Source organism: Phalangium opilio, unplaced genomic scaffold (genome assembly GCF_054372755.1).
Source record: "Phalangium opilio isolate 3A_F unplaced genomic scaffold, DU_Popi_V2 ptg000002l_1, whole genome shotgun sequence".
NCBI lineage: Eukaryota > Metazoa > Arthropoda > Arachnida > Opiliones > Phalangiidae > Phalangium > Phalangium opilio.
Window position 1 is genome coordinate 2,442,385 of NW_028324144.1, and position 14,558 is coordinate 2,456,942.

The 14,558-nt window shown below is 37.4% G+C and overlaps 1 protein-coding gene across 2 annotated transcripts in view; it reads left to right on the forward strand.

The window, feature by feature from the left end:
• Positions 1 to 1,053: 1,053 nt before the first annotated feature.
• Positions 1,054 to 14,558, forward strand: part of LOC149718233 (RNA-binding protein 38-like) — a 122,270-nt gene continuing 108,765 nt past the window's right edge. The window contains exons 1-2 of one of the 2 annotated variants that reach the window (XM_089836535.1): positions 1,054 to 1,279; positions 10,363 to 10,589. In XM_089836535.1, the coding sequence (XP_089692661.1) occupies positions 10,377 to 10,589 (213 nt within the window). In that variant the 5' untranslated portion in view covers positions 1,054 to 1,279; positions 10,363 to 10,376. Of the gene's footprint in view, positions 1,280 to 2,572; positions 3,424 to 10,362; positions 10,590 to 14,558 lie in introns of those variants that run through there. The other variant, XM_089836455.1, reaches the window with a different exon arrangement.

The window sequence follows — 14,558 nt, forward strand, 5'->3', positions numbered from 1 at the left end:
TGAAGTACTACACTCGGTGGTGGTTAATTTTGCGGGACTTCCATCTAGCACCTATTTAGTCTGCATTACTAAGCATTTGACAGCGCCTCGCCAGGCGTCGCTTTACCTTGAATCTATGACCTACCTCACTCACTTCAAAATTACAAGCTCCAGTTTCTAAGTTACCTGTGACAAAAGTTACGGTTTGACCTTTTTTAATTTATGGTAGACCCATCAGAAACACCCTGTACATAATGTTTAATTTATCATTATGTCTATGGAAAAAGTTTTTAAAATGGGGCACGATATTCTGGTAGGAAAGGCCGGGGCTCAATCCGCCGCGCCATTTATTAGAAGCGGGGGTAACCGATTCACTCACTTCGAAAAAGCCGGCTGTTAGAATTTGGGTGGTGAAGAAAAAATATGGCGGGAAAAATATTCTATATATTAAAGGGGATAAATAAAAGAAATGCTTTCCAGTAAAAGAGAGAGGGGGGGTTGAATTGGCAGCTGTTACCCCCCTCGGAGTTTTCCTCTCTCTCTCTCTCTCCATCCTTGCCGGCTGTTCGTTTACATCTTGCTGACTTCCACCACCTCTCCCTTCCACCTTGTTTCCAAAATCTCCATCTTCTTCTATAGAATGATCCCAGTTTCAGAGAGAAGACTCAAAAACGCAAAAAAACGTTTGTCAAATTGGTCAATTTTGGCTTAATTTTGCTCATATTTTACTTTTAAAATTACTCCATAAAGATAAATATGAACTGAGACTTTCCCTTTCATGAAGTTTAAACTTGCCCTTTAGAAGTAAAAAAAAAATACGTCACCCAAATTGCACGTGATCAAAAGAGAATTTTTTGAAATTGGTGTTTTTTTCTCTCGCATCCCATTAGGGGCTTTCCCCATCCCCTAAAACTTAATAATGGACTTTTCCTTGCATTTAGGGGACCTTTTTAATATTGAAAACTAGCACCAAGGCGATTTAGGGATAAACTTCTAGGTGGGGGAAAGGGATATTTCCCGTATTGAACTTATTTCCCTCCCCTCCTTTTCTCTCTACTCTCCCTTCCCCTCCCTATTCATCTACCGGGTCGCAGAGTTCTAGAGAGTTGCGCCAGTTTTTCTAACGGTTGGAGGTGTTTTTTACAAGCGCTCGTTATTTTAAAACGGATTTAAAGTTGATTGTTAATTAAATTGGTGTTAAATATCGTCACTGGATACGTTAATTGTTAATTATTGTCGGTTTTACGCGAGTTATGAAGTGGTTTTAACGAAGGTTTTAAGCTGGATTCCATTTTGAAAGGTAATGTTCCTTAAGCCTAATTTTTGAACGTGTCTACTGACCTCGCGCGCTTTTGCTGTCACTTTAGGCTTAGCAATTTCAGATATCGCTTATACTAATATCGTTAACCGGTTGCGTTTTAATAATGTTTCAGCTAAGCCTTGGCTAAGTTTAAAAATCGTGTCTTTTGACCTCTCCGAGATGTTATTTTTCGATAAATTTACATTTAATAATGATACTGCTAAGCCTTGGTTAATTTTAATGGATGATTTAAGCCTAATTATCGCGACCTACTAACCCGAGGCCTATTAGGTCGAAACGTTTTCATATTTTGGCCTTTTTAAAGAACGGACAAGGGAAGTTATTATGTAGAAAAAATAATCGAAATGCAAGGAGATAATAATCGTCGTAGAGTTCTCATTTTCTGAACGATTCTTTTGTTGAAATCAGCGTTTCCGGTTGGGGCGTCAGAGGGGGGGGGGGGGAATGCCTTAAGATTAAGTCTAACCTTTCAAAGATTGAAGTAGACAAGCACGCGAAAAAGGAAAAGTAGGCTTAAGGGGAACAAAGATAAGATAGAACAGTCGAAGAAGTCGGAAATTCTTGGCGAGGGATTTCGTAACGCTAGAAGCCCATAATGTCACGTGTCCCACATAAGGTACGCCTAAACTCAAGGTCACCACGCAGGAAAAGCTCGAAGTAATATTTGATTTGAACTATCGGAGAAATTGATATTCTAAAAGTAATATGAACCTTGCTAATCTATAATCATAGGTTAAGTTAGATTAGGTCTATTTCTTCAAAACAGGCGAATTTTGAAAAGAAGGGGGGGGGGTGGATATAAAAGGTTACCAGGCTCCATTTTACCCTTGACCTTTTTGCGAAGAGTCTATTAAAGACTGTACTATGAGGGATATTATTACTTATGAAGATAATTTTAAATAAATAACAGTAAATGGTGGTTTGCCCCTCGGTGAAATAAATAAATACCTTTCCTTTGTTCCTATAAGAACTTTTTGATTCGCAGCTAGCTAGCGACCACTTACCAAAGAAGGCTTAACATAGTACCATTAAATCCCCTCTTTATAACTTGTATAACATATATATTATCCGTGGGAAGAGGCGCTTACAGATTTGGCAAATCTACTCTGTACCCCCCCCCCCTGAATTGACCCCTCTCCTCCCCCCCGGAGTCCCTCTCTCTGTCTTAGAACGAAGGATAAAGCTTTTCCTGGATCACCCAACGCGAGCGAGCATCCCCCTGGTAAGTTTTTTTCACCCTCCTACTCCGTCGTCGTTGTGTTATACACGTCCCGTAGGCCGAGAAATGCTTTGCTTCTGCGCCGAAACCTCGTGACGTGTGAGTTTGGGTTTGGGCGGCGAACGATCGTGGGCCGCGCGGCTCCGAGTCCTTTTCAAAGCCCGGCTTCGTTTACAAAACGCGTTTCCAAATTCACGCGCGCTCGCATCGACGTCGGCTCCGAGAAAACGGTTTTTTTCCCGCCAATCTCTCTCTCTGTCTCGCGCGCGCCGTGCCGCCAAAATTCGCGCCAAATCTTCGTATCGTTACCGTACAAGTTCTTAGAAGATTATTAACACGAACATCGTGCTGTTTTTAAAAATTTAATTATATTAATCTGAAGATTTTAATCTAATTAACGGATAAAATCCTTCATTGCTACATCTTAATTAATTAACAATTATTCGGGAGATCAACTGTTCTTTTTTTTAACAAAAATATAAATCAACAAATAATATCATCTTCATCACGCGCGGCTATTTATTATTATTATTATTTTTAAGTTCCTTTTTAATTTTATTTAATTAATTTTAATCAATCTATCGTCAATTTTTAATTATTATATTTTAAAATTATTTATTAAGTCATTTAAAATTAACATCGACGACGTTTTAAAGTGGTGCGTGATTAATTTATTCATCGACAAAATTAAGAAGTGAAATTGTTGCCGCTGATTAATTAAGAGAAAAAAAAGTGTCGCCCAAGATTAATTAATTAAATTATAATTAATCTGCCGTGAACTTGATTAGTTTTAAAGTTTTTTTTTGTGTCGACAAGAGATACACCGTTTAAAAACAACGCATGTACTACGATGCAAACGAGTTTTTGACCAATCACCGTGATCTATACGTTGATTTAACAACCGGTAATATTTAATTTGTTTGTTTAATAAATTTTATTTTTAATTAAAATTAAAGGGATAGTATAATACTAGAGAAAATTAATTCTAGAATAGATAAGTAATTAAAAGAAATTGAAATTAATCAATAGAAATAGCGTGATACTATCCCTTTAATTTAATAAAGAAATTATTTAAAGGTATAGTACCATACTTTATTAAAATAAATTATTAGCACTCGTGCCAAAAAAAATAATTAAAATTAATTAAATAAAAACTGATGCTTTACTGCTTTACTATCCCTTTAATTAATTATAAATTAAGTAATTCCACCCACCTTTATCCCCCCCCACATTCCCGTACGGTTTAATCGCGTCCCTCAGGTTTTTAATTTGCCCGATAAATTAAAATTAGCTTTAATGAACCTTGGATCCTAACAATATACATAAAATCGGATTATGATCTTTATTAGATACATTTTTATAAATTTAATTTAAAATATTTTTATTTAAAATAGCTCGCACGCAGACGCTCTGCTATTTTGAGGATTGAAAAAGGTGTTTAATATTAATATTTTTAGTCTCGTGGTGGGTAATTTAGGCGCGTGAATGATGCCGTATTATTATCGGTTGTGTTATTACGCCAAAGTTAGTGATCCATATTGGAAATTACCTCGAGTTGTATTTCCTGTAACTGGTAATTATAACCGATTTATTCCAACACCCCTCCCCCTTTCCCCCTAAGCCTTCCCCGGTGGTTTAATACACTTCCCCAGACCTCCTATGCGAGTAGTAATCTCTCGCTTGCTTATGCCGTCTGCTCGCAGATGGTCCACGCTTTTTTTGGCCTTTTTTATTTATTTGGTTTTTTTTGTCTGGTATTTCAGTATATAATTTATCTATACTTTAAATGGGTAATATTTAGGTTTCTGTTGAATTTAATGGACTTAATGATAGCGAAATTTGCTGGTTTTTTTTTGTTTGGGAGTTTGATAGAATTGTTGTTTATTTAATTTATTTATTTATTTATTTATTTATTTAGGCGGGTCAAAGGTCAGGGTATCAGGAGAGAAATCGCGGATTACGTTGCCAGGGATTTATAATGTAGTAATCGTAGTTCAGATTTTTTTAGCTTATTTGAATTTATTTTTTAGGTCAGGGTAATGTTAGGGGTATTTTTAGAATTAGTTTTAATTTGTTAGGTAATTTAGTTAGGGATTTTTTTAATTTATAACCTGATTTGAAACGTGGAATTAAAATTAAAATAGTCAAGAAATATGAGACTGAGGAATTAAGATTAACTTGCCTGATTTACTGATCATAAACTGATTTGGTAGTCAGGAAAACTTCTGTCAGGGGTGTTTCGAAATTCAGGAAGTTCAAAGAAATTCTTATATTTTTAGGCTCATTTCGTTAATCAGGAAATTCCATGATATTGTCAGGAAATATTATCAGGATTAAATTCAAGTTTTCATCCTGATTTTTTTCTTCTTATTATTTTAATAAGGAAACTTCGTTAGAATTTAATAATTAGATGTTTCATAATTTGACCTTTAACCTTCAAACTAATAATTAACGCCAGTCACCAAAATGACATTTTAGAAATTTTAAAAAATACTTCATTCACTAAATTAATGCCCCAAGCTGAGATGCGTAATTTTAGTTCCCCAATTATTTAGACTTGAGATCAAAAACCGAATCCAATCACGGAGGTGACTGCCAGGGTTCGTACAAACCTGGAAAACACTTATTAATCCATAAAAACCACACCGGCAGTTACTAGGTGGCCTTGCATCTGAAAATATTATGGGGAAAACCAGGAAATGTCAGGGAAATTTATTGGAAAACCCTGGAATATCAGGGGAAAAACTGGAAATATTAAGGAAATTTGGAAAAACCCTGAAAAATCAGGGAATATATGAGAAAAACCTGGAAAATTATGGGGAAAACCTGGAAATATTAGGGAAATTTGGATATACCCTGAAAAATCATGGAATATATGAGAAAAACCTGGAAAATTATGGGGAAAACCTGGAAATGTCAGGGAAATTTATTGGAAACCCAGGAATATCAGGGGAAAAATGGAAATATTAGGGAAAATTATGGGGAAAACCTGGAAATGTCAGGGAAATTTATTGGAAACCCAGGAATATCAGGGGAAAAAATGGAAATATTAGGGAAAATTATGGGGAAAACCTGGAAATGTCAGGGAAATTTATTGGAAACCCAGGAATATCAGGGGAAAAAATGGAAATATTAGGGAAAATTATGGGAAAAAACCTAAAAAATCAGGGAATATATGGGAAAAACTTGGAAATCATGTCAGTGTACATTGGTTTTCCAGAAGTTGTAGGAACCCTGCGTTGTATGGCACGTGTAGAGAGAAACATCTTAATTAAGGTTTTGGCGCGTTTTTGAAGAAAAGGCGGGCTTTTCATTAAATTGATCGCTGTGCTTGGCTATACCTTCTTTTGTAAACTGTAGTTATTACTTATAGAAGAAATGTGTCTGCTAAGGAAGAATGGTCGCGTTTAATCCCCCAGGTTGCCTTTAATGATATAGGCCCGCGGCCACCAAGGCTTATCGTTAATCAACAAAGGCCCGCGCTGCTGCTGCTGTTCGTTTCCATTGTGTGTGTGTGAACTCCCCCCCCCCCCGGGGCCTCAACCCACCACGTGATATGAGAGACTACATACAGCTAGCTCCAGTGCGAGAAAAATAATAAAAATGGATTAAAAACGGTTTCATCTCTTCTTCCTTCCTTGGACTCAGATTGATGAGGGTGTCGGAGTTGGGTTGGGTTGGGTTGTTGGCATACAGGGTTATCTTGCCTTTGAGGAAAGTACGGATAAAGGCAGGGTCTTGCTAACACGCGATTAAAGCCGGTGGGTGAAAACATGGAGTTGTTATACCTTAAGAGGACCGGTAAAGATGTAAGGAAAATCAAGGGGTTTTCTTTATCGATACTTCTACTCTACTAATTTTTAGACCAATTTGCATACAGAAAATACCAGGCTAGCTCCGAATGATTTTAAAATTCAAATTAGGTTGGGATTTTATGTGTTATTTGAAATAAGCACCTCCGACCAATCGCGTAACGCTATGCCTTCTTGTTAAAAAAATTTCCCACGTGGCACGTGCTACATGTCGAATGAAATTTAGCGCGTGCGCACAATAATAGCGGGAGATATGTAATAGAGCGTGCCACGTGATGAATTTTGTTAAGAAGAAGGCAGAGGCGTTACGTGATTGGTCGGAGGTGCAAATTTCAAATTATCTCCGTGAAATCTAATTTAACTAATTTGAATTTTTAAAATCATTTCCTTAATGTTTCACTGTGCAGATTGGTCTTATAATTAGTAGAAGAATCAATAAAAAATCACTCTATTTTCCATTTTACCCTCCCTTTAACTTTAAACATTGCTAAGTAATTTTAAAAATGACCCGGGTCAAATTAAGTTTTCGAAAGGAGGGAGAGAATTGTGGGTTTTGTTACAACAACATACTTTACTTCTAGATTATTTTAATTGGGAACAAATTATTTACTGCCCATGAAAGTTTCTGTTTTCTCTCTTTTTTCAATTTTAAAAAAATAGTTTTACGGCGAAATGAAGGTTACGCCTCCGTGGCAATTTTAAAAATCTCTCAAATGGTTTTTTCTATTTTTTTTTTGTTTAACACAAAAATGAATGTGTTTTTCAGCTGTGTGATAGAGAGAGAGAGAGAGAGAACAAAATATTCAGTTAAAACTACTAGAAAAGTTTGAAGTCCATGCACGGAATTGAATTTATGCAATTCACCAATGAAAATTGAGCTATTAGGCTATAGGGGTTATCCACAAAAGAACACTCGTTTACGAAGTGTCCCTTGTTGGGGGGGGGGGGGAAATCGGTCGTAGCAGTATAGAACATTTTAGATTCTAAATTTACCATAAGTTTATAAGTGATATGTTCCTTCCATAAGTATAAGTTCAGCTAGCTAGCTAATTGGACCAAGTCATCTTGCGACTTATTGCCACTTATCTAACGCCTTTACAATGCAAGTTCGTAATGTTACTGAGAGACTTACAGCACGAGATAACTAGTTCGAGAAGGAGAACGACGGAAGCGAGTCAATTGAAGTCCTACACTCGGTGGTGGTTAATTTTGCATGCAGGACCAAGTTCCATCTAGGTCCTACTTAGTCTGCATTACTAAGCCCAAATTTGACAGCAGCGCCAAAACCAGGCGTCTTCGCTTTACCTTGAATCTATGACCTACCTCACTCACTCACTTCAAAATTACAAGCTCCAGTTTCTAAGTTACCAGAATTTACAAACTTATGGAAGGAATATATCTTATGAACTAATGTTAATACCATATTCAGGCGGGTATTAAACTAGTTCCTTGAGATATTTGAGTAGACATATCTCTTGGAGTCTTGGTATATATCCGTAATAAATTTCACGCTTGTCTACCTTCGAATTTTTATGTTTATAACTCGGCATTTACGTCATATTGGCAATAAGCACGTTTTCCCCATACTCGCTTGTGCAGTTGAAGCTACTAACTGCTAACCTTTATTCGGTCTTGACGAATTAGCAGCACTGGGGTTGAATTATGAAGAATCACGTTATAACATATTTTAACTCTTGTCTATATTGTGAATAATGTATATTGGGTCTGTTTTTAAAGGGAGAGTTGCGTATAATACCGATATATCGGCAAGAAGTGATATCTAGTTTATTAGGGAGAAGGTATAAGGTGCCTAAGTATTCGCTGGGGCCATAGTCCCAGTCCCCCTTTCAAAATACAAGGGGGGTCGTAAAAAGAGGCCGGGCTATTTCGCTACACTCTCCTCAGTCGGAAAATATGACTGTAATTTTCGTCATTCGCGTCGTCGCGCTGACGTGAGTTTTCAAGAACCAATGAGATGATGCTGGTTGTAATTTAGAGGCGGCGGGGATTAACTCCGGACCTACTATACGTTTGGACTGGAGATAAAGCTTGATTATAAATGTGGATGAATGAATTTATACCTTCTCCCTAATAAACTAGATATCACTTTTTGATATCGGTATCGGTCCATCTCTATAAAATATTACTGTTGTTGAAATTTGACGCTACTATCCCTTTCAAACAATCTTCCCACGCGTTTTAATGTTGGGCAGATCGTCGACCCACCTCTCCTATATCAATCAATCGTGGTTTTTGGAGGTCCTTTACCAAGGTCGAATCACCGAAACCCAATTATGAAAGAAACTTTGTTACGGTTAATGGTTTGGGAGGTATACAGGGTGTTTGTGAAAGGTCCATCAATAATGAAAGGGCGTATTTATTGGGCCATTTCGAGTCTAAAATGTTCTATGACATTTTGCCGTTCGAGCCACGGTTTTCGAGTTATGATTTGAATATTTTAGGGATGACCCCTTCATTAAATTAGCGCTGTCTTTCAATTTCTTAATTAAATTTAAGGGGTCATCCGTAAATTACTCCTATCATAACTTGAAAACAGTGGCTCGGACGGCAAAATGTCATAGAACATTTTCGACTCTAAATGGCCCAATAAATACTCTCTTTCATTATTGATGGACTTTTCACAAACACCCTGTATAGGGTATAAACACTGTACTGGGTTAATTCGTTTTGATTTGGTGATGTAGTGAGTGGTCTGTTTTTGTAACGATGGTGTATAGGGTCAAATTTGCGGGAGGTTAAAGGTCTTTCGTGGGTTTTGAAGAGGTCAGGGGATTTGTAGGTCAACCTATATGGAAAAGGTTATAGATTAAGTTAAAATTGGTGGTCAGATACGCGTCAAGAGTGTGTAGAGGAGAAGTCAGGGGTCACATAGTATGGATTTATGGAAGTCATAGGTCAGGGTCACACTCCTAGTGATGGTCATGTAACTTGACCGAATTTTTCGAGTTTTTAATAAAATAAACTTTCTTGTGCATTTGAAAAAATCGTTGTTTTTATAATCCATGAAGTTGTATTGCGAAAGGTGTTACTAATCCTCATTTCAACACCTTAAGATGGTCAGAAGGGATATTGGCAAAATTTTGTCAGGGATATTGCAGGAAAAGTCCGGGATTTTCAATATAAAGTTTCGTCCCAACCCTGCATGATAGAGGTCGGATAAACGCTGAAAGGTTACGGTGTAGATTTCCAAAATTCACTAAGTCGTTAAATTTGTCGGTCAACGGTCCATGAGTCCATGACGGATTGAAAAGTGGTCAGGGAATTTGTAGGTCAAATCACCTTATTGCGAGAGAGTGACCCTTCACGTCACGATATTTTCCCAATTGACCTTTAGTTTCGGGTTTTAAAGCCATTGTTTTTCTGTGGTGAATTTAAGTAATCTTAGTTGTGAGGTAAGTGTTTTTGAACTTGTCGGCTGCTATATTTATTGAGTAGCCATAGCCCCGAGGCTCAAAATACGCGGTCCTCGAAGTCGAAGCTTGATCCGTATATGTATATAGTAGAATGGAGAGTTTCTCTTTCACGGACGACTGACCATTGCGTCTAGTTATTAAGCCTAATGCCGGCTTTACAAAAGAAACGTTTCATATCCTCCAGTAACTTCGCTTATTATTTCTTGGTGCTGGGTCTATCCTTGCGCCCAAGTCTCCATCTCAGCCCCCCCCCATGATTTAGCCATTGCCAGAGTAAATTTGCTTTCTCTCCCGAATCTTTCATGTAGATAGTGTGCAAGCAAGTGTTGCCAGTCATTTGTGACGTCAACTTGCTGGTATTTCATACGATAATGTCCAAAGACTACATGGACTGGAAACTCTTCCCGATTTTAACTATCTTATCTAACTTAACTGCTCAAAATGAGTGTATTATTGTCTTTCTTGATTCAATATTCGTGGGAGAGTGGGATTTATTCGTGATTTGAGGATCAAGTCAGGCGAATAAGGTTTTTGGCGGGTGATCTCGGACGGCATTGTTATTGATTTTTGTTTTCTTGTATGGTTATTTCGTTACAGCGTCGGCTGTGGCCATGTCCGAGGTGAGCGGTCAACAACACCCGGGAGGCGGCGGAGGAGGCCTTCTTCAACAGAAGGACACCACCTTTACGAAGATCTTCGTGGGTGGATTGCCATATCACACCACCGATAAATCGCTAAGACAATTCTTCGAGTCCTTCGGCGACATCGAAGAAGCCGTCGTCATCACCGACAGGCAGACCGGCAAAAGTCGTGGATATGGATTCGTAAGTACCCCATTATTTCTATTTTAAAAGGGAATTGTTTAGAGGGGAGTGTTGGCTTCAAAATGAGCCAAAGTTGGTCCAAATCGGACAATTATTATGGGAGTTGTGATTTGTTTTATATTCGGTTGAAAGAAATGAATTATTTCGGTTTTCATATTTTGGGTTGATTGAGCTGGGATATCCTGAATATATTTCCGTGATTGTACCAATTATAGTTAAATTGGAGTATTCTCTACAAAATGAGCCAAAGTTAGTCCGAATCGGACAATAATTGCAGAAGTTATGAATTTTTGAAGATTGACTTCTTGGGAAAGAGATATATAAGTATTTAAATTTTCGTTTTTTGGGGTAGAACATATGAATGGTTAATGTTACTTTTGGGTTGATTACCACAATAGATAGAGGGGAACTCGGGCAACAAAATGAGATAGAATTGATCGAAATCGATAAATAATTAAGGAAGTTAGGCATTTTTTAAGATTGCCTATCCGGCTAAAATAATTTAAAAAATTTAAATTTTCATAATTGGGGGTTGAACTGTAAAAATAACTAACGTTACTATAGTAGCGAATATATCTCAACAGATAGAGCTACAAAATGAGCCAGAGTAGGCCAAAATTGAACAATTATTAAGGAAGTTGTAAAATCTGTTGACAACGTACTCCAGCCACATATGGTTTTAATTTTATATTGTTATTATAATCTCACATCACAAAAATATGGTTGACGCCTGTATTATTATTATTGTTTAGGCGTATGTTGTCGTCCCTCTAAGTTTGGCTTGTTTTAAAATGTAGCTCGCGTGTCCAAATCCCTATACAGCGTTTGACGTTGTACCGTACGTCGTCGTAGTGAAAAGGTTATCTTCCATGACAAAAAAGTCACGTACAATTTGTACGTGTATCATTACGAACATCCTACCACAAAAACCTACAGACGCAAGAGTCGAATCAAGGGGGGAGAATATTATAAAAGAAAAAAGCTGTCATACCACTCGTTCGCTCTGTCGTCGCGCAATCTGAGCTTTTAATAAATTTAATTGGCCTAACACGAGACGAATTTAAATTCCCTAATTCCATTAACTGATTTTAATTTTAAAAATCGATACTGTGCATTTTTATAGATTTTTACAGAAGTTATTCGTTAAACGGAATAACTCAGTCTTTGAAAATTTTTTATTATTTTGATCACGGAGGCTGTATAGCTTGAATTCTATCATAAGTTTACAAAATATGTTCCTTCCATAAGTATGACACTACCTATACTTCGTAATGCTACTGAGAGACTTACAGCTCGAGATAAATAGTTCGAGAAGGACGGAACACTCGGTGGTGGTTAATTTTTCAGGCCTTCCATCTAATCCTATTTAGTCTGCATTAGTCTAAGCCTTTGACAGCAGCGCCTGCTCACCAGGCGTATGTTGCTTTACCCCGAGTCTATGACCTCACTCACTCACTTCAAAATTACAAGCTCCAGTTTCTAAGTTACCAGAATTTACAAATTTATTTAAGGAACATTACTTATGAACTTATGATAAATAATAATTTAGACAGCTTCATTTGCGAAGGAAATTGTTTTTCCTTAATATTTCTAGAACTTATTTTCTCATTGGTTGTGTAGATTATCATCATACTTATATAAGTATGATGATAATAACAATAATAATAAATATTTTTGTGGTATCTTATAGAAAAGGGGGGGGAGATAAAGAAAGAAAGGAAGGAATAGTTAATTAGCGTCATAGCGCGCAGGTGTGAGAAGATGAAAACTAGTTTATTCCGTCTGTAAAGGTAATATCGTTTAGATCCTCTTTCAACTTCCCGCGCGTTTATTTATTCTCCCATGACTAATTTGTTTACTACATTCTATTGTGAAAATTTAAATTTGTTATCGTGGTTTGATGAGAGATTTCTTACTAGAATTTATTAAGAAATTGAACTCCTTCCCAAAAAAACCAAAACGTTCTAGACTGTCAATATTTCAATTTGGCGCGGGAAAAATCACACGTGCTTTTCAACTAGGCTTAGTTTGGCGCGAGAAAAAAGTGACGCACGTGCTTTTAAATTAGGCTTAGTTTAGCGCGAGAAAAAATATGTGACGCACGTGTTTTTCAATTAGGCTTATTTTGGCGCGAGAAAACATTACACGTGCTTTTCAATTAGAGTTATTTCAAATTAAGATTAAATCTCTCGCCGCAACTTGAAGTCAAATTTGAACCCTAAAGCCTTCTATAGCATGACCCCTGACCTTCGGAGATTCAAGCGCAATTCGTGTAGGGTATAATTACACGTGTGGCAATGCCGTCCAGGGATTTGTGCTGAATCTAGCTACGGACCAAACCCTTCTAAAACAAAGAAGGGGGGGAAAATTTCTAGCCCACGGGACGTGGGTGGGAGAAGGGGTGGGAAAAGGAGCTTAAGGGGGGGGGGTTGGTTTATTCTAACTCTTTTGTTATAATATCGATTATTTTTCCGTCATAGAATCATTAGTTTTAAGCTCGTGGTGCTTTCAAAAATATAACGCCATCCGTTATATTGAAGATAGAACGTTTGTGGGCAAGGGGGGCCTGGGGGTTATACCCCCCTCCCCTCAAGGATCCCTTTAACACCTTCAGGCTGGCGAAAAATATATATATACGAAAGGGGGGGCGGGAGTTTGTGAAATTTCGATTAATTAAATCTTTGACTTTTGGGTTTCGTTCTCTAAAAAGTAACGTGCAGTATGTACAGGGTGTTACAGAAAGTTAGGGTGATTATCAATACTGCGGTCCTATAATAGAGTTGTACTGAGATGGGAGGAGCTACGGGGATGTGACGTCAATATTGGTATAGTTTAAATTGTATGGCTTGAGTTGACGACTTACAATATGGTCACTGCCAAAACCGAGGTAAAAGATAGGAGAGTGTGGCTGTGACGTTCCCAGAAATTTCTTGGTAACAGACCCTTTTTTGGAGTACCCTGTAGAGGACTCTCTGCCCTGTGTGTTCCCTAGGGTTTAGTGGCACTAGAAATTAATCGTTATATTTTAAAATTTATAACTTGTGAAAAGAACCCGCGTTAGTTATTTTTAGGAAGGAAGTAATTAAGTTGTCATCAACAAGTTTCGGTATCGTGTCATAATACAACACTCGTCCGTCCCGTGACTCCGTACACTCTTGTAATCTTTATTCAGTCTGTTTTAAAGGGCCCAAGAAGCTACGGCTTGCTTCTATAAGAGTTTTATCTATACGTATAGTCCAGCTTGCTTGCTTTGCTTGCTTGGGCTGATACGTAAATTATCCGTGACGCTATTCAAAATTTTATGTATTTGAAGGATGAAGTTATGACACCATCGTAAAATTTATTACTTTATTTAGTTTTTATTAGCAAAGGTATATAGAGGATATTAGAAAGTGAGGTCAAGAAGTGATATCTATAGTTTATTAGGGAGAAGGTATAAATTCATTCATCCACATTTATAATATAGCTTTATCTCCAGTCCAAACGTATAGTAGGTCCGGAGTTGATCCCAGTCGCCTCTAAATTGCAACCAGCATCACCTCATTGGTTCTTGAAAACTCACGTCAGCGCGACTCGAATGACGGGAAAATTACAGTCATATTTTCCGACTGAGGAGAGGCTGCGAAATAGCCCGGTGCCTCCTTTTACGTCCCCCTTTGTATTTTGAAAAGGGGGACTGGGACTATGGCAACTTATACCTTCTCCCTAATAAACTAGATATCACTTCTTGGTGAGGTATGAAAGGAGAATAGGCTATGCTGAGCTAACGAAAGCATCGCGTGGTATACTGAACACTAAGTTTGTACGCATAGGTAAACCCAAATACACCTTTTCGACGTAAAAATACTACTTATGGCTGTAGGCAGTCATTTTCTGCATGATGATATTTTTAATTGTTTTTGATGAAACTAATTATTGAATTTAATCCACGAGTGTTTAAAACGTAAATATGGATTTGACCTTTTCTTT